The sequence below is a fragment of the Spea bombifrons genome, chromosome 3 (assembly GCF_027358695.1).
Source record: "Spea bombifrons isolate aSpeBom1 chromosome 3, aSpeBom1.2.pri, whole genome shotgun sequence".
NCBI classification, from domain to species: Eukaryota; Metazoa; Chordata; class Amphibia; order Anura; family Pelobatidae; genus Spea; species Spea bombifrons.
The window spans coordinates 62,908,080-62,924,067 of NC_071089.1; the positions used below are offsets into that span (position 1 = coordinate 62,908,080).

A 15,988-nucleotide genomic window follows, 5' to 3' on the forward strand; every position below is an offset into this window, starting at 1 on the left:
AGATGCTGACATATATATTTCCATACTGGCATATATGCCTGTCTCACCTCATCCTGTACACCATGGATGGCTACAAAACCTTATTCTAGAACGCTGTTCAGTGTATACCAAAACCTATCATTTATATTATGTTTATATATTTGTTACCAACTTTATTAGGGTAAGAAGCGCAGACAGTTTTTGTTTTTTGTATACAGTATACACCATTGACAGCTACAAAATCCTATTCTAGAATGCTGTTCAGTGTACACCATGGACAGCTACAAAATCCCATTCTAGAACTCTGTTCTAGAACTTCTAGAACAGGATGCCCGGTATGGGGGTTTTATTCATTCTAAGATATGTGGTCACCACACTCTCACATAAAAGGACTGAAAAAACATGTATTACTGATAAGGCCATTGCACTCCTTCCAACATTGATATCCTTCCATTTGAGGCAAGTGACATTAAGTTTAATTTAGAATTTTTCCTTTTCAACTTATTTATGTAAATAATCAATTTCATTTTTAAATGACAACGTTCTTTTAATTGTCTTGATAAAGAGGGAACCATGTCATACCAATGAGTTTAGTTAGCCCACACAAACCTTAGCACAAAAACTGCTTAATGTGGTAGGTATGGATGCCACCTGTTGTATGTATGTTGTATGTACCTTTAGGCTTGTAAATGTAACTTCTGGCTTCAAATAATCAGATGCAATCAATAATATGCCCAGCAATTTGTCTTAATGGAAAAAAGATTTAACCATATTCCTAACATAGCTGACTTCATCATATTCTGTTCTGAATTGAAAACTGAACCTGCCCAGCTGGTGCGTTTCTCACTTGTACATCATGATTAAACTCCCTGCTTGAATACAGATTACATTTACTTCCTGAGAAATAATGGTTTCCTTAAGGCCCATTATTTGAAAAATTAAGTCATTATCGTCAACCGGTCACTATAATAGTGAGGATCAGCTTATTACACAGGGAAGATATATCAATGATGCCAATGGGATGAGCGATGCATTGTTCACCACTCCTCATGTGAGTTAAGTAGCAACATACATTTCTTTTCTATTTATGTGAATATATAGCCTGTTCTGAGTGTCATAGTAGCATGTAACCAATTAGTCTAATAAACAAGTGTTAAACCCAAGGAAATAACGCAGCTTATCTGTATAATGAGGCAGTAGGTGCCTGTAATGTTACCTGATTCCGGTCAAGTATCCTCTTGTACAACTCAATCGGGTTATGTCAATCCGTGCATACAGGGAGAATCTGTATAAATTCTATTTTATTTTGTAAGGCTGCTCACTCCTGCTGCTCACAGTGTGCAGAGACGCGCCTCCTTGTCCCCATGGCAACCCCCATACACACAACCTTCCCAACCCGAAACCTGTCTCCAGGTTACACTAAGTGCAACACACAGTACAAGCAGCAGGCGGCGCAAGTCTGTCTAAAGGTACCACACCGACACTATTTGCTGTACGCTGCCTATGCAATTAACAGTACCAATTTCCATAATTTCTTATCTCAATAATACCTGTCTATGTTTTGACCATTTTATATATATATATATATATATATATATATATAAAAGTGACTAAACTCCTCACATTTTTGTAAATATGTTATCATATCACCTCCGCGATCGCCCACTACTTTGCAAAATAAGTTGAGGTTAAAGGTAAAGGTGGCCAAGCATGTCACCAGACCTAAACCCTATTGAGCATCCTCAAATGGAAGGTGAGGTAGCACAAAGTCTGATGTCGTCATGGAGGAATGAAAAAGGACTCCAGTGGCAACCTGTGAAGCACTGGTAAGATCCATGCCCAAGAGGGTTAAGGCGGTGCTGGAAAATAACGGTGGCCAAACAAAATATGAACATTTTGGGCCTAATTTGGACATTTCCACTTAGGGGTGTACCAAGGTTTATACATTAATGGCTGTGTTTTGAGTTATTTTGAGGGGACAGCACGCTTACACTGTTATACAGGCTGTACACTCACTACTTTACATTGTAGCAGAGTGTCATTTCTTCAGTGTTGTCACATGAAAAGATCTAATAAAATATTTACAAAAATGTGAGGGGTGTACTCACTTTTGTGAGATACTGTATATTTAATTTTATTTCGTACAGAATGGATTTATCCTAACATGCCCCTCACCGTCAATGATGTTTATTAGTATACATCCCCCATACAATCATTAAAATGCAAGGTTTCCTTTGTCAATGTCACTAGGCACTCTGAAGACATTTCCTGCAGGAGTCCACAAATTCACCTCTGCCATTTTTTTTTAATTTAAAAGAATGGTTCATATCTGCTGTCACTTTCTATGTTTCTGCTGGAGGAAGAATGATAGCTTCCAATCATTAATATTAATAGGGACCTGGAAAAATCTTAGTTGGTGGGCCCCCGTATACACACACTTGCCAGAGGAAGCACTCCCTGCTTACACTGCTAAAGTTTGGTCATTCTCCAGGCATCCCTAGAGATAGGATGTACAATTATTTTTGAAATTGGCAGGTGTAGGAAACAAAATCCCTTTTACCGGGAACGGCCATGAATAACTCCTCTGCACCAATTTGTATACAGATAATGAAGCAGTCTTGCAGGCATACTCAACAAGATACTGTCATATGGAAAAAGGATGGATAGCTAATTTTCATAGTTCTGATTAGCATCTCCATCCCAAAGGAAAAACATAAGCATCCTGATTTATGTGCAGGCCTTTCTTATACACACAATATAAAATCTTTATTAAAATAATAAAATATTCATATATTAAGATCAGACACCTTACAAACAAAAGCACAACATGTAAAACAAAAATATTATTTCACCCACATTATGTCATCTTTCTTTAATGTCATCTGAATTTTTTGCACATTTTTCAGCAGTTGGAGTGTTGGTTTGCTTGTGGGAGTCACAGTACTTCTTGCTGGAGCTCCCGGCTTTACCCTGGGGGTGCTCAGAGTGTCACTGTTGACACGCTCTACTGCCACAGGTGGCTTCATAGTAGCAGAACATCCTTTTACAGGTAGAGTAGGTTTCTTTTTTTTAGCCTGGAAATATATGGAAAAAGACCCGTGTTACTAAAATTCCATGCTGCATTTTAAGATAAAAAAAATAAATTTAGTGGAAAGTCATATTTCACGATAAATACTCATGTGCAGAATTAAACAAAACATTTGGTTCTGTATTTGTGCTTTATATGTCCTAGACATGCAATGAGAAAAGACTGGGTGGATGGTCTCAGGATTAAGAGTGATTGGTGAAAAAATAATTTCTTCATTTTCCCTATTTCTGTTAATATATGGAATTCTTTAACTAAACAAAGCAAACTATAGAATACTTTATGAAACAAGACCGTTATTCCTACAGCTGGGCCCAGCTACAGAACTCTGAAAGAATGGGAGCTAGAGCAGAGCTGGCTCAAACTCTCTCACCACTGTGTTTTGGTCCTTGCATGTGGGCTTCCTTACATAGTAGCAAGGTTCGCTTCTGTAGTACAGCATGTACAACAGTGAAACATTCTCAAGCTCTTATTTGTTATCACGGCACTCACATGCTCCTGATGCCGTTTCAGCTTGAGTATTTGGTCACTTTTAGTTTCCATTTGCTTAACAAGACATTCCATTTCACGCTCTAGATCTTCACGTGCCTCATTGTCTTCGGTTTCATGTATCATCTTTAGAAGCTCCTGATGCTCCCTTAATCACAAAAATAAGGCATTCCATCTATCAGCACACATATTTACAGTCCAGCACTATTAACACGCAGTGCAATTAGTAGTCCACATAGGGGATTATTTCCATGTTATATAATTAAATTCATCAGCGCATTCAAATGTTAATACTTGAAACTTAAATTCCTTATAAAACTCTGATTGAAATAAATGTTATTTTACAGAATTCCCCCCAAAAAATCTTACCAGTCACAAATAATCTAAGGCCTAAAACAATATATATAGCAATAATATTGTTGAAATATATTACAAATATGTAAATGTAAACAACACTAAAGGCACAGTATCAATTTATCTCATAGTAGTAGATCAGATCCATCAGGCGTTTCGTGACTTTTTCTTGACACATAAAAAAGAAAGCAGGATGAAGACACAATTATGGTGATATTAACCCCTTCAGGACTAGGCTGTTTTTTCTTTGTACCCTTTTGGACTGAGGCTGGTTTAACATTTCTGAGGTGCTTTAGCTGTAATTTACTTCTCTCTCATTTAGTAAACCCACACAAGTTACATATTTGTTTTTAAAGGATGTGAAAAGAAGGATTGCCACAATTATACCATTAATGAATTGGCCAGGCTTTAAAATATACAGAATACTCACAAGCTCATTTGCCCCAGTTCATCTTGCAAAGCCAGGAGAATGTCAGTCAGACTGTCACCCGTGGAGAGAGCTGAAGGCCTGGTCATGATGCGACCAGGAGGCAAACGTCTAAAACCTTTGTCCACTACAGTGCCCTTACGGTGCTCCTGGTTGAGTCGAGGATTATGATGTTTCATCATGTGCAAAACAGCTTGCACATTTGCACTCAGAGAATGACTGGAACTTGTAGACTATAAAAAGATGACATAGTTAAACAACACAGTCACATCACATGAATTCATTGAAAGAAAGGGGGGGGTGGAGTGTTGACTGACCTTTCCAGCTACAAATGGGAGCTGTCCAGCCTTTGGGTAAACTTGTTTAACAGGATCCTTACTAAGAGCAGCTTTCGTCTTACAAAAGACAAAAAAATATGTTTTTAAAAATAAGAAACAAAAAACTCTAGTCTACTAGTAATCTTGAAGTCAATATGTAATAGGTCCTGCTGCGTACAATATTTCATGGATGCATTACATGCAACACCACATAGATTAAAGAATGCCTGTAATTGGTTGGTAATTGTGCAGCCTGCGGTGCATGTCACATGTTTTCCCTCATAGCATTTTAATGAAAATCCATAAATAAATCAAATCTAAATTTTGCATTCCCTAGGCAGGTAACTGACTATCAATAAGAGTAAAATATATTTCAGGTGCACTTTGAGCTCTTGCAGGCTATAAAGATATAATATATAATTTTGGACTTATATATATATATATATATATATATATATAAATAAAATGATATATCCTGGCCTAGGCAGGCTAGGGGGGTAGATCACCCTTTTGTGTGATCAGGCCCCCTTGGTGCTCTGCTCTTCGATGGGCCAGTTACAGGGGAGACTTCTGATCTCCCCAACCAGCCCATTTACCCCATTAAGGATGTACCAGGCCAGCATAGCCTCCACAGACTGCCACCTTGAAGACACAGAGCTCCAGGATATTATGTAATATCCTGGTGCCCTGTAGCGGAGATGGTGGCTGTGAGCAGCTGAGGGAGCTGCCCTGGGTCAGGCCTAGGGAAGAGTCAAGAGTAAATGCATCACTGTATATATACGCACATATTCATACAAACACCATTTCATTTGAAGAAAAAAAGAAAGAACCAAGTAATTCATTGAAAATTACCTTCACTTGCTTCTTTTTTTTTATTTTTCTGGGAGGTATCTTTTGGGCTGAAGATAGTAAAATTCTGTTCACTTCTAATCCAGTTTGCAACTGAAAAAAACAGCAATAAAGTTATATTTTATCACTTTAGTTCTTACAGATCTAAATGCAATGCCGGATTTACAAAGAATTGTAAAGTCAATCCATTCTAAAACAGCTGAGCCATTCAAAACATAGCTGTGGGTAGTGCTTCTTGAGTACAGAATGATGTCAGTTATTGTACGATTTTTTTCCAAATTAAAACTTAAAACTAGGGCTGCAACAAGTAATCAATAAAATCAATAATGAAAATCGTTGTGAAATGCTCTGAAAAATACCCCTTAGTCTTATAATCCGACCTCAAAAAGAGGTCTGACTATAAGACTAAGATCCAGATCTCCCACAGCGCTGAAGGGGACCTGGATCCTCTTCTGCGGCAGCCAGTGCGATGCACGCAGACAACCTTCGCTGCTGCCCGGAACTTCCGCCGGGGCTTCTATGACAGAGCGCCGGTGTGACATGACCTTTTGGTGCTCCATCACAGAAGTCCAGAATGGCAAGCCTGGGGTCAGATGTGCATATCTGGGGGCATATTTGGGTGGGTGGGGGTTGTGGAAATGAAATAAAAACAAGAAACAATGTTCTCAGTTTTTATTAAATATGAAAAAATAGTTTACATGTGAATTAATATTTACCAGTAAAACTATTAGATTATGAAAATAATCGTTGGTCGCAGCCCTACTTAAAACACAAATCTTACTTCGGCTGCTTTATTTTGCAGTAGTTTCCTTTGCTGTTCCTCTACAGACAGTTGTTGCTCCAGCTGCTGAATTTTGCTCTAAAACAAAGATATGTTAACAATATAATACATATATAAATACTAACAATAATGTGTAATAAAAACCAATCCATCACGTATAATAACACTACAGTCACTTCATGGCTTTTGCACTTATTTAGTAGGACTGTAGAGTACTTGAAACTCGGTGTAAGGACCTAGTACTGGGCCATAAGACACCTCTCACTCTACCCTCACTATGTAATTTAATTTAACATTGTAATTGCTGTTACAAGAGTGCTGAAGATATAATTGGTATCAAGGATGATCATGCAGTTTCTAGAACCTATCAAGCAGGACAGTTTTCTCTCTGCATTATGTTAGCCAAATTTGTAGCAAATATATAGGTATAGTAGCTTTGTATGTGAAGTTTTTATATAGATGTAGACTTCTAATATGCCAGAATATAGACCAACAATGCCCTGACTTCATTGCACCGTGTGCTCTACAATGATGTCACGTGTGGTTATTGAAGAGACAGACATCAGGTAAGGATATGATTAATGTGAAGGCTGATGTATATTAGCCTGTAGTTGTGGGAGGGGCTATGGTTATTTAACCAACGCCTCTCCCTTCCACAGCTACGTTACAGCTCCTAACGTTGCCCTCCCCTATTAATTCCCTTCCTTTTATTTCCTCTTTTCTCCTCTATCCTTTCTTTCATTTCTATTTACGGGGTGGCCCTCTATAGGCCTACCTGGTACGTCGGTCATGGCACACCTCAGACCGAATGGACCCTCTCTGGGTCTTTGGTTCTCCGTTCCACTAATCCTATTCGTTTGCCCCTCACACAATTATTCTACTACTACCAATATCATTAGCTACTGAGTTGCATAGCATGCGATACAGATTTAACTCTGCATCTTACTGGAAGCATACAATTTGTACAAGGCACAAATGTAAACCAAACAAAAACTAGGAAAAGACCCAAATACTGGCGGCATAGCAAATATGCTGAAGAGAATGGTGAGGGTAGTCTTCATTTTTTTAAATTTGCATCTAAAGCACATTTGAGTGAAGGTAGAATAAACATAAATATTTAGGAGGAAACAAGCTCATCAGTGACACAGCAATGGCCAGATGGCAGTAAGATGCCTCACCTCTGCACTTCTGTGAGTATGCGAGAGCCTTAGACATTCCTGTTGCAGAAGGTCGAGCTTGGACAGCTTTACATGCACTTCCTTATGCTGTGTGTTTTCCTGCGGAGGCAATGTCTGCTATGAAAATGAACAACTCGGCTTCAATGGTCTCGCAAACACTACTTATTCACAAGCAGCAACACAAGGTACTTTGTACATGAGATATGTGCAATAAATGTTCCTGTCTACTGATTCACTTCTTCTTTCCTGGCTACTGAAACAGCCTTGTAACATGCTTTGCAACAGGTGCAGAAACCAGGAAATACCGACCATAACCAACATGTGGGATAAAATCTTAAAAACTCACATAATATGGATCAAACCAACATAGAAATAGCCTTCTTTTGATTGCTAAGCGTTTTTTGTGACAGGGTCCCTTTAATTCAGCAACTAAAGCTTATTGAATTAGTTTTGCATTTTGCAATCAGCACTCCTAAATCTGACTCATGTGTCCCACGTTAGCCAGTGTATACAGTCGTGGGTGTTTGAGAAGTACTGTTGCCACAACAACCATTTGGAATATTTTCCAAGATAAATTTTGTTTTCTTACAGTGGGTCAAGTGGCTGACCTTTTGTTAATCAACTTTTTTGTTTTTTTTAATACTGGGAAGTAGAAGTTTCTATTTGTTCATTGAACAAATCAAGGATACCCAAAACTTTGTGGGGGGAAATGAAGAGAAGAGGAGATTATGATGTAATTTGGCTTATTACGTCTGACTATTCAGTGCATCTATACTACTTTGTGTAGATTTTCCAAAACCAAAAGTGGAAAGGCTAAAACAGAGTATTCTTACCTTAAAGGGACAGTACCTCACCAAAGAATAAAATATACTAAAATGCTTTGTGAGCACTTTAATAAGAATTCTTTAAAATGGGGGGTATGGAAAAAAAAATCCCTTATCTAAGATAGAAACTGCAGCTCCCATTCTCCTACATGGTAGATGATTCTTGCCACCGACCATCAGTGACAGGAAAGCACTCCTACTGAAATCAATGGAAGTGCTTTCTGCGCATGTGCACACAGCAGGTCCTGTTAGACTAATACTGGAGCTGACTGGTGGTAACCAAGCCATAACTGAACAGATTTTCTGCAGGCAGATTGTGTGTGTGTGTGTGTGTGTGTGTGTGTGTGTGTGTGTGTGTGTGTGTGTGTGTGTGTGTGTGTGTGTGTGTGTGTGTGTGTGTGTGTGTGTGTGTGTGTGTGTGTGTGTGTGTGTGTGTGTGTGTGTGTGTGTGTGTGTGTGTGTCCACCCATTAAAGTTAAAGGGACCTCTCAGCTACCATATGCATTAAAGTGCACTTGATAGCTAGGGGGTCCCTTTAAACCCACTGAAAAGAAAAAAACATACGTACCTGTTCTATCGTTGTGTGCTTTTCCATTTCAGCATTCTGAACCATTTTTCGCATGTAGTCCAGCTGCTTTTCTAATAACGAGCAACGCTCTTGCGTTGCTTGTAGCTTGGTATTTACATCTAATGCATGAAGACAAAGAAAGACTGTTATTGAATGGTTAAATACACCACCATCACCTCACGTAGAAAGTAATGTATTACTGAATCTGGTCTAAATGGTTCAATCCCAAATAACCTTTCATGTTCCAATGTATATATTTTTTTAAATAGCCAGGCACAAAAATGCTAGGCAATGTATTATGGTGATGAACCGGTTCTGATAAGAGTTCCCACAGAACACTAAACTTGTCAATATATGATGATCACGTTTTGTGTGGCTCAGGTACCATTAAACAACTGCCAAATATAAAGAAATCGGCTCCAGACAGTGTGATTGAATATCACTCTAAGACTCCCCGGGTATCTAAACTGTGTGGCTTGTTATTAAGGTGCCTCTTACTTTGCAGTTCACCCCCTTGCAATGTATTAATACTCCCAGTTAATGATGCTCTACCATTTTTCTGAAGTGACTCTTCATTATGAGAAGGGTCCTTGTTTTCCCTGGCAGAATCCAACATCGTCTTGCGCTCAGCAGCCTCACTAGATAAGCTTTTTAAACGATCACGAGTTTGTGATTCCTCCATTTCAAGGCGGGAAATCTTCTCCTGAAGAGTCTTCAGTGCCTGAACAAGAGCTGTTTGGTAGAGATAAGGGAGGGTGATGGTACTTACCATGATAGTGCTAATTTTCAACATAACTGCCTTTTGCATACTTAATTATTTTAAACTAGACTGCCAAGCCCGTTATTTTCAGCGACTATTGGAGCAATGTTTTGTTTCTTTCAGTTAAATGTGCCATGTTTCACTTACAAATGCTGTTTGGTCAGAACCGTCAGATCGCACTTCTGCTCATGTGAGACTGTGCATACTCCCAAAACACTTACCAATAGAATCTTGGCCCTGGATTTAACCAATTCATTTCTTATGATAAGTACTCATCAATCAAATAGCACAGTACCAATTACAGCTGCGTACCAAAAAAAAAAGGAACAGCCAGGTATACCAAATTCAGTATGGTTTTGCCAATACATGGTGCCATTGTACGGTTTCAGCTCTCAAGAGCACCATAATTTAAGGTTAAGGACTGATCTTTTGAGAACACTGTTCTCTCTTTTGACTCATACCCACATACATACATAGAGTGTGGGATTACCTTTGCTGTTTGGTGCCTGGAGAATATAATAGGAATTTGAGGATGCTGTGCTCCGGGGTAGTAAGGATTTGGACTGCAGAAATTCTGTCCCATGAGTATTGTTAGGAGGCTGACTTAAGCTTCCCATTATGCTATCCTTCAATACAGAGTCCATCTGAATCTGCAACAAATGATACTGAAATAATAATAAACAAAGATATAAAGCAAGTAAAATTTTATTTTAAAATTACAGAGAAACAGGATACTCTATGCTTCGTTAATTTAGGGAACAATTTAAATACAGGTTATGTTATTATAGATTGTTTATAATTATTCAATATATTTACATATACATGCCCTTGGCATATTTAATCCGCTGCGTCAGGGCTGGTATTAATATTTGAGGGGTCAAATGTGAGATAACGTGTGGGGAGTCTTTCATGAAAACACTATATAACCAGATGCAGATACAAGCAGGACCTCTGATGAGGGATCACAACAACCTGCCACACACTACAGTCTTCTGAAAATAAGCAGTTGTGTGAACTGCCATAACACAGCAGGGCCCTTTCATCCAATGTACTTGTACCTTCTCGATCCTGAAGACGTTTCCAAGTCCAGTCACAGATTCTCCTACCTGTAATACATAACATGTATTACAGGAACTTTTATAAACTGCCCACTCTTCAATATTTAAAACATTGCAAAGACCAACGGGCTTATAATATCAATTCATATACAAATACTTTGAAAGCTGACAACCATCACTAAGAAGCCAAGTCGGGCCATATAATGGGAGCTGTGCCCTGACCTGTAGCCTTTACATGATGGAGTTCCTGATACTGCACTTAGTACACTGCTTCAAAGTAAATGCAGAGTATGCAGACATGATGTTAGATGACATCACATGTGTGCATCTTTGCCTGACATGTTGGCATGTATGTAGTTGATATGGTTTACTCCTTCCAATATTATTGTGAGTATATAGTGGAGTGTGCCCTAGGCTGGAGTAGTAGTTAAACTTCCTAAGCAAGCTCTGGCCAGTGATTGGCAGTATGATCAGGTGAGCCGGTGAGGGCTTCAGTTATGTCTGGCTGCACGGGAAAAATTCTTCTAATGCTACTAATACTATTCCGTAACACCACCTCACGCAGTGATGCCGCAGAGGGGATTCACCTTGGCCGGGGAACTCACACACTTATCAACTTTCAAGGCTCCAACTACCAGCACAGTTACCTGAAACCCCTTACAGTCCTGCTGCCGACTTACCCGCCGCTTTTAAAACGCCGGTGTTTGGACTTTTCCTGCTGGAACTCAGCCGCGCCGTTGCTGTTGTTTTGCGTCGCGTGGGTGTGACGTCACATAACGGCCGAGCGCGACATTCCCTGTCTCCAGGTTGCCATGACGCTAGTAGTTGTTGGATACCTAATGCTCTCGGAGTTAGTGGGCTTTGTGAGGCAGAGGCTACCCAATAACAAGACATCTCAGTAGCTTTATAACTGTCATTATCACATCACTGTAATTAGCACTTCCAGGATTTTCACAAATTGTAATATTGATGATTCGTATTGGCGACAACATACAGAACTGTCCCATGTCATTTTTTGTGGTTGTCAGTGCAGTCTTCCTACTATTTTTGAATATATTGTTTGATAAATAATATTAATAACATGTAAAAAATATTAATAACAAATAAATAAAATGTATTGCAGAGTGTTGATTCAAAATTAGCGTGCCCCTGGGCATACCTAGCCGCTGACCCAAGGTTCCATTACCATGCTCTGATAGCATGTCTTGAAAATTTTTTCTGAATATCTAAACATTATTTGAGTGGGTAAAATCAATATTCTTATTATTATTTATTGTTTTACATAGTGCCATCAAATTCTGTAGCGCTGTATGATGGTTAGACAGGACATAACAAGTCGTATATGACATAACAATTTGACTATCAGAGACAACAGGTGAGGAGTGCCCTGCTCAAATCAGCCTACAATCTAGATATATATATATAAAGCATGTCTAATGAACTGTGCCCTGAACTCACTCTTGATTTTCTACTTTCTGTGTTCTTAATTAAGAACAAAAAAATAGGACTTAATGAGGAGCTGCAATAAGGATAATGTAGTAAGGGAATTTAAACTTAAACTGCTTAAAGTCCAAGACTCTACATCAGGAAATATGGGCTGAGTGGGTCTTTTTTAAAGTCTAGTTCTTTATTTCTGCATTTCTATGCAAACTTTTTAAGGATCATCTGTGTCTTCAAACCCTGTGCATCTTGAAGACTCTTTATTTTGTTTTGTGTGCGTCACACTGTCTCTTCCTCAGGATCCTGAGGGGATAATGTACTGTTGAGGTATCCTTTGTTCTTGATTTGCTCTGGTTAGTTATCTGAGCCTCCACCCTGTTTTTTCTCCCTCTGGTGGTTAGCCACTCACATTACTACTTTACCTTCCCAGATATCTGGAGACAGCTAGCCTTCTGCTTATGTTGTGGCCCTGCAACCAGTCATCTGTGCAACATGATCCAAGAGTGACAGCAAGGTGGTTGCAAAATTCTGCAAATAAGGCATTCTGCAATAAAGTGCATTCGGGGAAAAAAATAATTAAAATTTGTAATGAGAACCCAATGGCCCCATATGACCTCGAACAGCTTGTCTGTAGGAGAGAAAATCCTGGAGGTGTGTGTGGGGGGAAAAGGTAATCTGGGGGTCAGACCACTTGTTCTGTAAGGGGACCCAACATTTCTGAGGGTGGCCCTGCTCTAACACTGTTACTCTTAATGTCTTCCTACCTTCTTTGACTGCTGAGTGCTTCCGCAGTCTCCTGTCCCGCAGCTCCGCTTCTTCTCTTGCTTTTGTTCTTTTTTCGTCCGCTTCTCCTCTTGTCTTCTTTCTTCTGTATTCTTCTGCTTCTGCATGAAACTGGCCTCCCAGAAGGAACGGGGGAACACAGGAGTGGCTGTCCCCATGGCCTTTTGTGGAAGTGCAACGGGAGGCCAGGGTCATGGAGAAGCGGAAGAAGACAGAAAAACAAGACACAGGGAGAAGCGGACAAAAAAAAGAAGACAGAAACAGGATGCAAGAATAATGCAGATAGATTTTCAGAGAAAGAAAGGTGAAGAAACTTTTCTCTTTCTCCACAAATCTATCCTGAAAGCTAAAAGAACATGCCTTGGAATGGCAAATTACCACCCCTGTCCCATGGCCCCCTGAAACCCATTTGTTGCACATGCAAAAAATGAAGGGGCCACAAAACACATGTAAATAAAAAGTTAATTGTACATTGGTTATATATATATATATATATATATAATACTTATATCCATATTGATAATCTATCTCTATATGTATAAATAAATACAGTTCTGCAGTATTTACACTAGCATGTGCTCTAAAATTGTCAACAGGTGCCTAAAAACTATCAAAGCATCATTAGTCAGGCTTTACCTAATTTCCATACCATTATTGTGGTTCTTTGTTTTATTTTCTTAGTTCACCATGGAGTTACTTATAGTCAGCACATAACCTGTTCTATTTAGATCATATTATTATTATTGTTACAGAATGTGTATGTGCAAATGTAATTTTGTACCTGTTTTGCAAATCAAAGAAGACATTTGGTTAACAAAGCACAGTGTATGTACATGAAGGGTGGTAACACAGCACCAATGTCAGGACAAACAGCTACACCTCCTAACTGAGAGGCGGCTGAGACCCAGGGCACACTGCTACTGCATGAAGTGATAGTAGACCAGCTCACGTTCTGGGCCATGAGCCTGCCCCTGCGTGAGGAGGAGACAGCCTGTTGGTGCTGAAAGGATCTGAAAGAAGGAGGGTGATTTCAATATATACAAGTATTTAAATATGCACTGTAAAGAGAGGACTGGCAAGACTCACGGGAATAAAACTAAGAATGGGATATATTAAATTAACTTGTTGAATGAAATAGGAGCACAATTCAGAGTAGTGCATCCTGCTGGCATTGAGCAGGGGTAAAGTGTGCCTGCCAGACACTATAAAAAGACACTGAAAGGAACAGGTTGTGCTGCAAGTTGTTTATCAGCGGGGAACTACAACTATGGAAAAAGGTGGAATCTTTTGGAAAAGTATCCCTAGATGGGAGATCTTGGGTAGCTGCTTTATTTAGTTTCCTAGAAGAGGATTATAAAGTTAATGGGAAGAGCAGCACCCTGAAGGAAGAAAGAAAAAATAAACAAAGTTGTTTATCTCTTAGGAGCAGAATAATCTCCATAAACAGCCTGGGTATTATGTGACTGATCATTGTTACATTATGACACCTGATTATTTTCAGGGCCGCAATCAGAAATTTTAGGGCCCCTTACAGAACAAGTGTTCTGGGCCCCCCTCCCCAGATGACCCCCCTACATACTATCAGGATTTTCTCTTCTACTGATTTTTTGGCACAAGCAGTCTGTTTAGTTGATGAACTGGTGACAAAGATGGCTCAGACAAGCTGAGTGGCATTGACAAACTGGTTGGCATAGGCAAACTGTTTAGGAGCAAATATGGCACAGGCAAGCTGTCTGGAGGCAATGATGGAATAGATAACACTGCACAAGCTGTTTGGGGGCATCTGTGGCACAGTCAAATGGTTTTGGGTCAAAGATGGCACATACAAGCTGATTGGGGTGCAAAATGGCACAGGCAGGTATTAAGGTGGGACTGACAAGCTGTTTGGGGAGAGAGATGGCACAAATTGTAATAAATAGTTTTCAAAATGCACTCTACCCTAACTGCAGGTTTTTACACGCTTGCTGCTGCTCATGTCTGCTTATGTCTGTGGTACCCCCATGATGGTGGACCTAGTGCCAAACTATTTGTGTGCCAGTTTGCTTCAATGATGCCTGAGTATATAACATGTATTACTTCCCATTTAAAGAAAGTTGAGGACTGAAGCAGGTTGGCATAGTGATATGAATTGGGTTTTTTTTTACTGATAAATTTAAATAATACCTGAACATGGATCTACCTTTAAAGGAGTATAAGTGCTTACAAATTGAAAAATTAAAAAAAGAGCATACCTTTTGGTTTACCAAGTCTAGCTGAAAGTATGATCCACATATGACTACATTATATTTATAAATTTACCAAGACAATGTACTTAAATATGTTCTGTAGTCAGCTTATTATCATCACTGCTTGTTCTTGTGTGCTTGTAGTGAGTAGAACTACTAGAGTATATTCATACTGTCCCTCCCTATTGTGCAATACTGACTAATAAACATATCCACCTGCGGCACTTCCCTCCTTACTTCTGGTCATCATCCAAATTACAGCCACATAATTATAGCGTTCTGGATCATCCGACCACAGCCATCATTTGATGGAAACTTTCTGGAGTTATGGGGAAAAGTACTACCTGTTTTAATCTTACCTTTGTTTGTATATAGCCTCTAATTTGGGGCCTGTAATATATATATGTCAGATTTGGCATTCGGAGGCATTTGTGATCATTTATGCCTTGCAGTTATTTGATACAAGAGACAGGCTGGCACTTGAAGTAATATTCAGGATCACACCTCTCTGAGTGTGGATATTATAATAATTAGAAGGTTTTCCAAGTGATTGGGTTACTGGCTCAAAATATTATCGTTGGTGTTAATCTTAATTACTTGTTGGCTGACAGCAGCGAAGTAGGTGGTACGGAGTGTTTTAAGTGTTGCCATATCTACCACTGCATTACTTCACGGGTCTGCCATTGCCTCTTAGTGTAAGTGCCAGTCTGCCCGGGCAAAACTCCATTCAGTGTAGGTGAAACTAGTGGCACGTCTGCTGCTTTGAGTAACACAGAGCATTTGTACAAGCGAAAGGCAGAATATTGTAAACACATGGAAGGGCAGGGCTCCCACCACCCCGGTGGATACAAAATGTTCTGCATTTCACAAA

At 39.4% G+C, this 15,988-nt stretch overlaps 1 protein-coding gene across 3 annotated transcripts; it reads right to left on the bottom strand.

Moving 5' to 3' along the window:
- Positions 1 to 2,719: 2,719 nt before the first annotated feature.
- Positions 2,720 to 11,435, bottom strand: CEP57L1 (centrosomal protein 57 like 1). 3 transcript variants are annotated; one of them, XM_053458683.1, is made up of 12 exons: positions 11,350 to 11,435; positions 10,670 to 10,717; positions 10,102 to 10,261; positions 9,404 to 9,583; positions 8,852 to 8,970; positions 7,460 to 7,573; positions 6,282 to 6,359; positions 5,504 to 5,593; positions 4,652 to 4,729; positions 4,338 to 4,567; positions 3,557 to 3,701; positions 2,720 to 3,053 (listed from the first exon to the last, which is right to left on the bottom strand). In XM_053458683.1, the coding sequence occupies exons 3-12, from the start codon at positions 10,253 to 10,255 to the stop codon at positions 2,823 to 2,825; spliced, it is 1,419 nt and encodes a 472-aa protein (XP_053314658.1). In that variant the 5' UTR covers positions 10,256 to 10,261; positions 10,670 to 10,717; positions 11,350 to 11,435; the 3' UTR covers positions 2,720 to 2,822. The 3 variants fall into 3 exon arrangements, with proteins under 3 accessions (XP_053314658.1, XP_053314659.1, XP_053314657.1); XM_053458684.1 differs by having other exon boundaries at positions 7,460 to 7,558; positions 10,102 to 10,276; positions 11,350 to 11,429; XM_053458682.1 differs by having other exon boundaries at positions 10,102 to 10,276; positions 11,350 to 11,428.
- Positions 11,436 to 15,988: the final 4,553 nt, after the last annotated feature.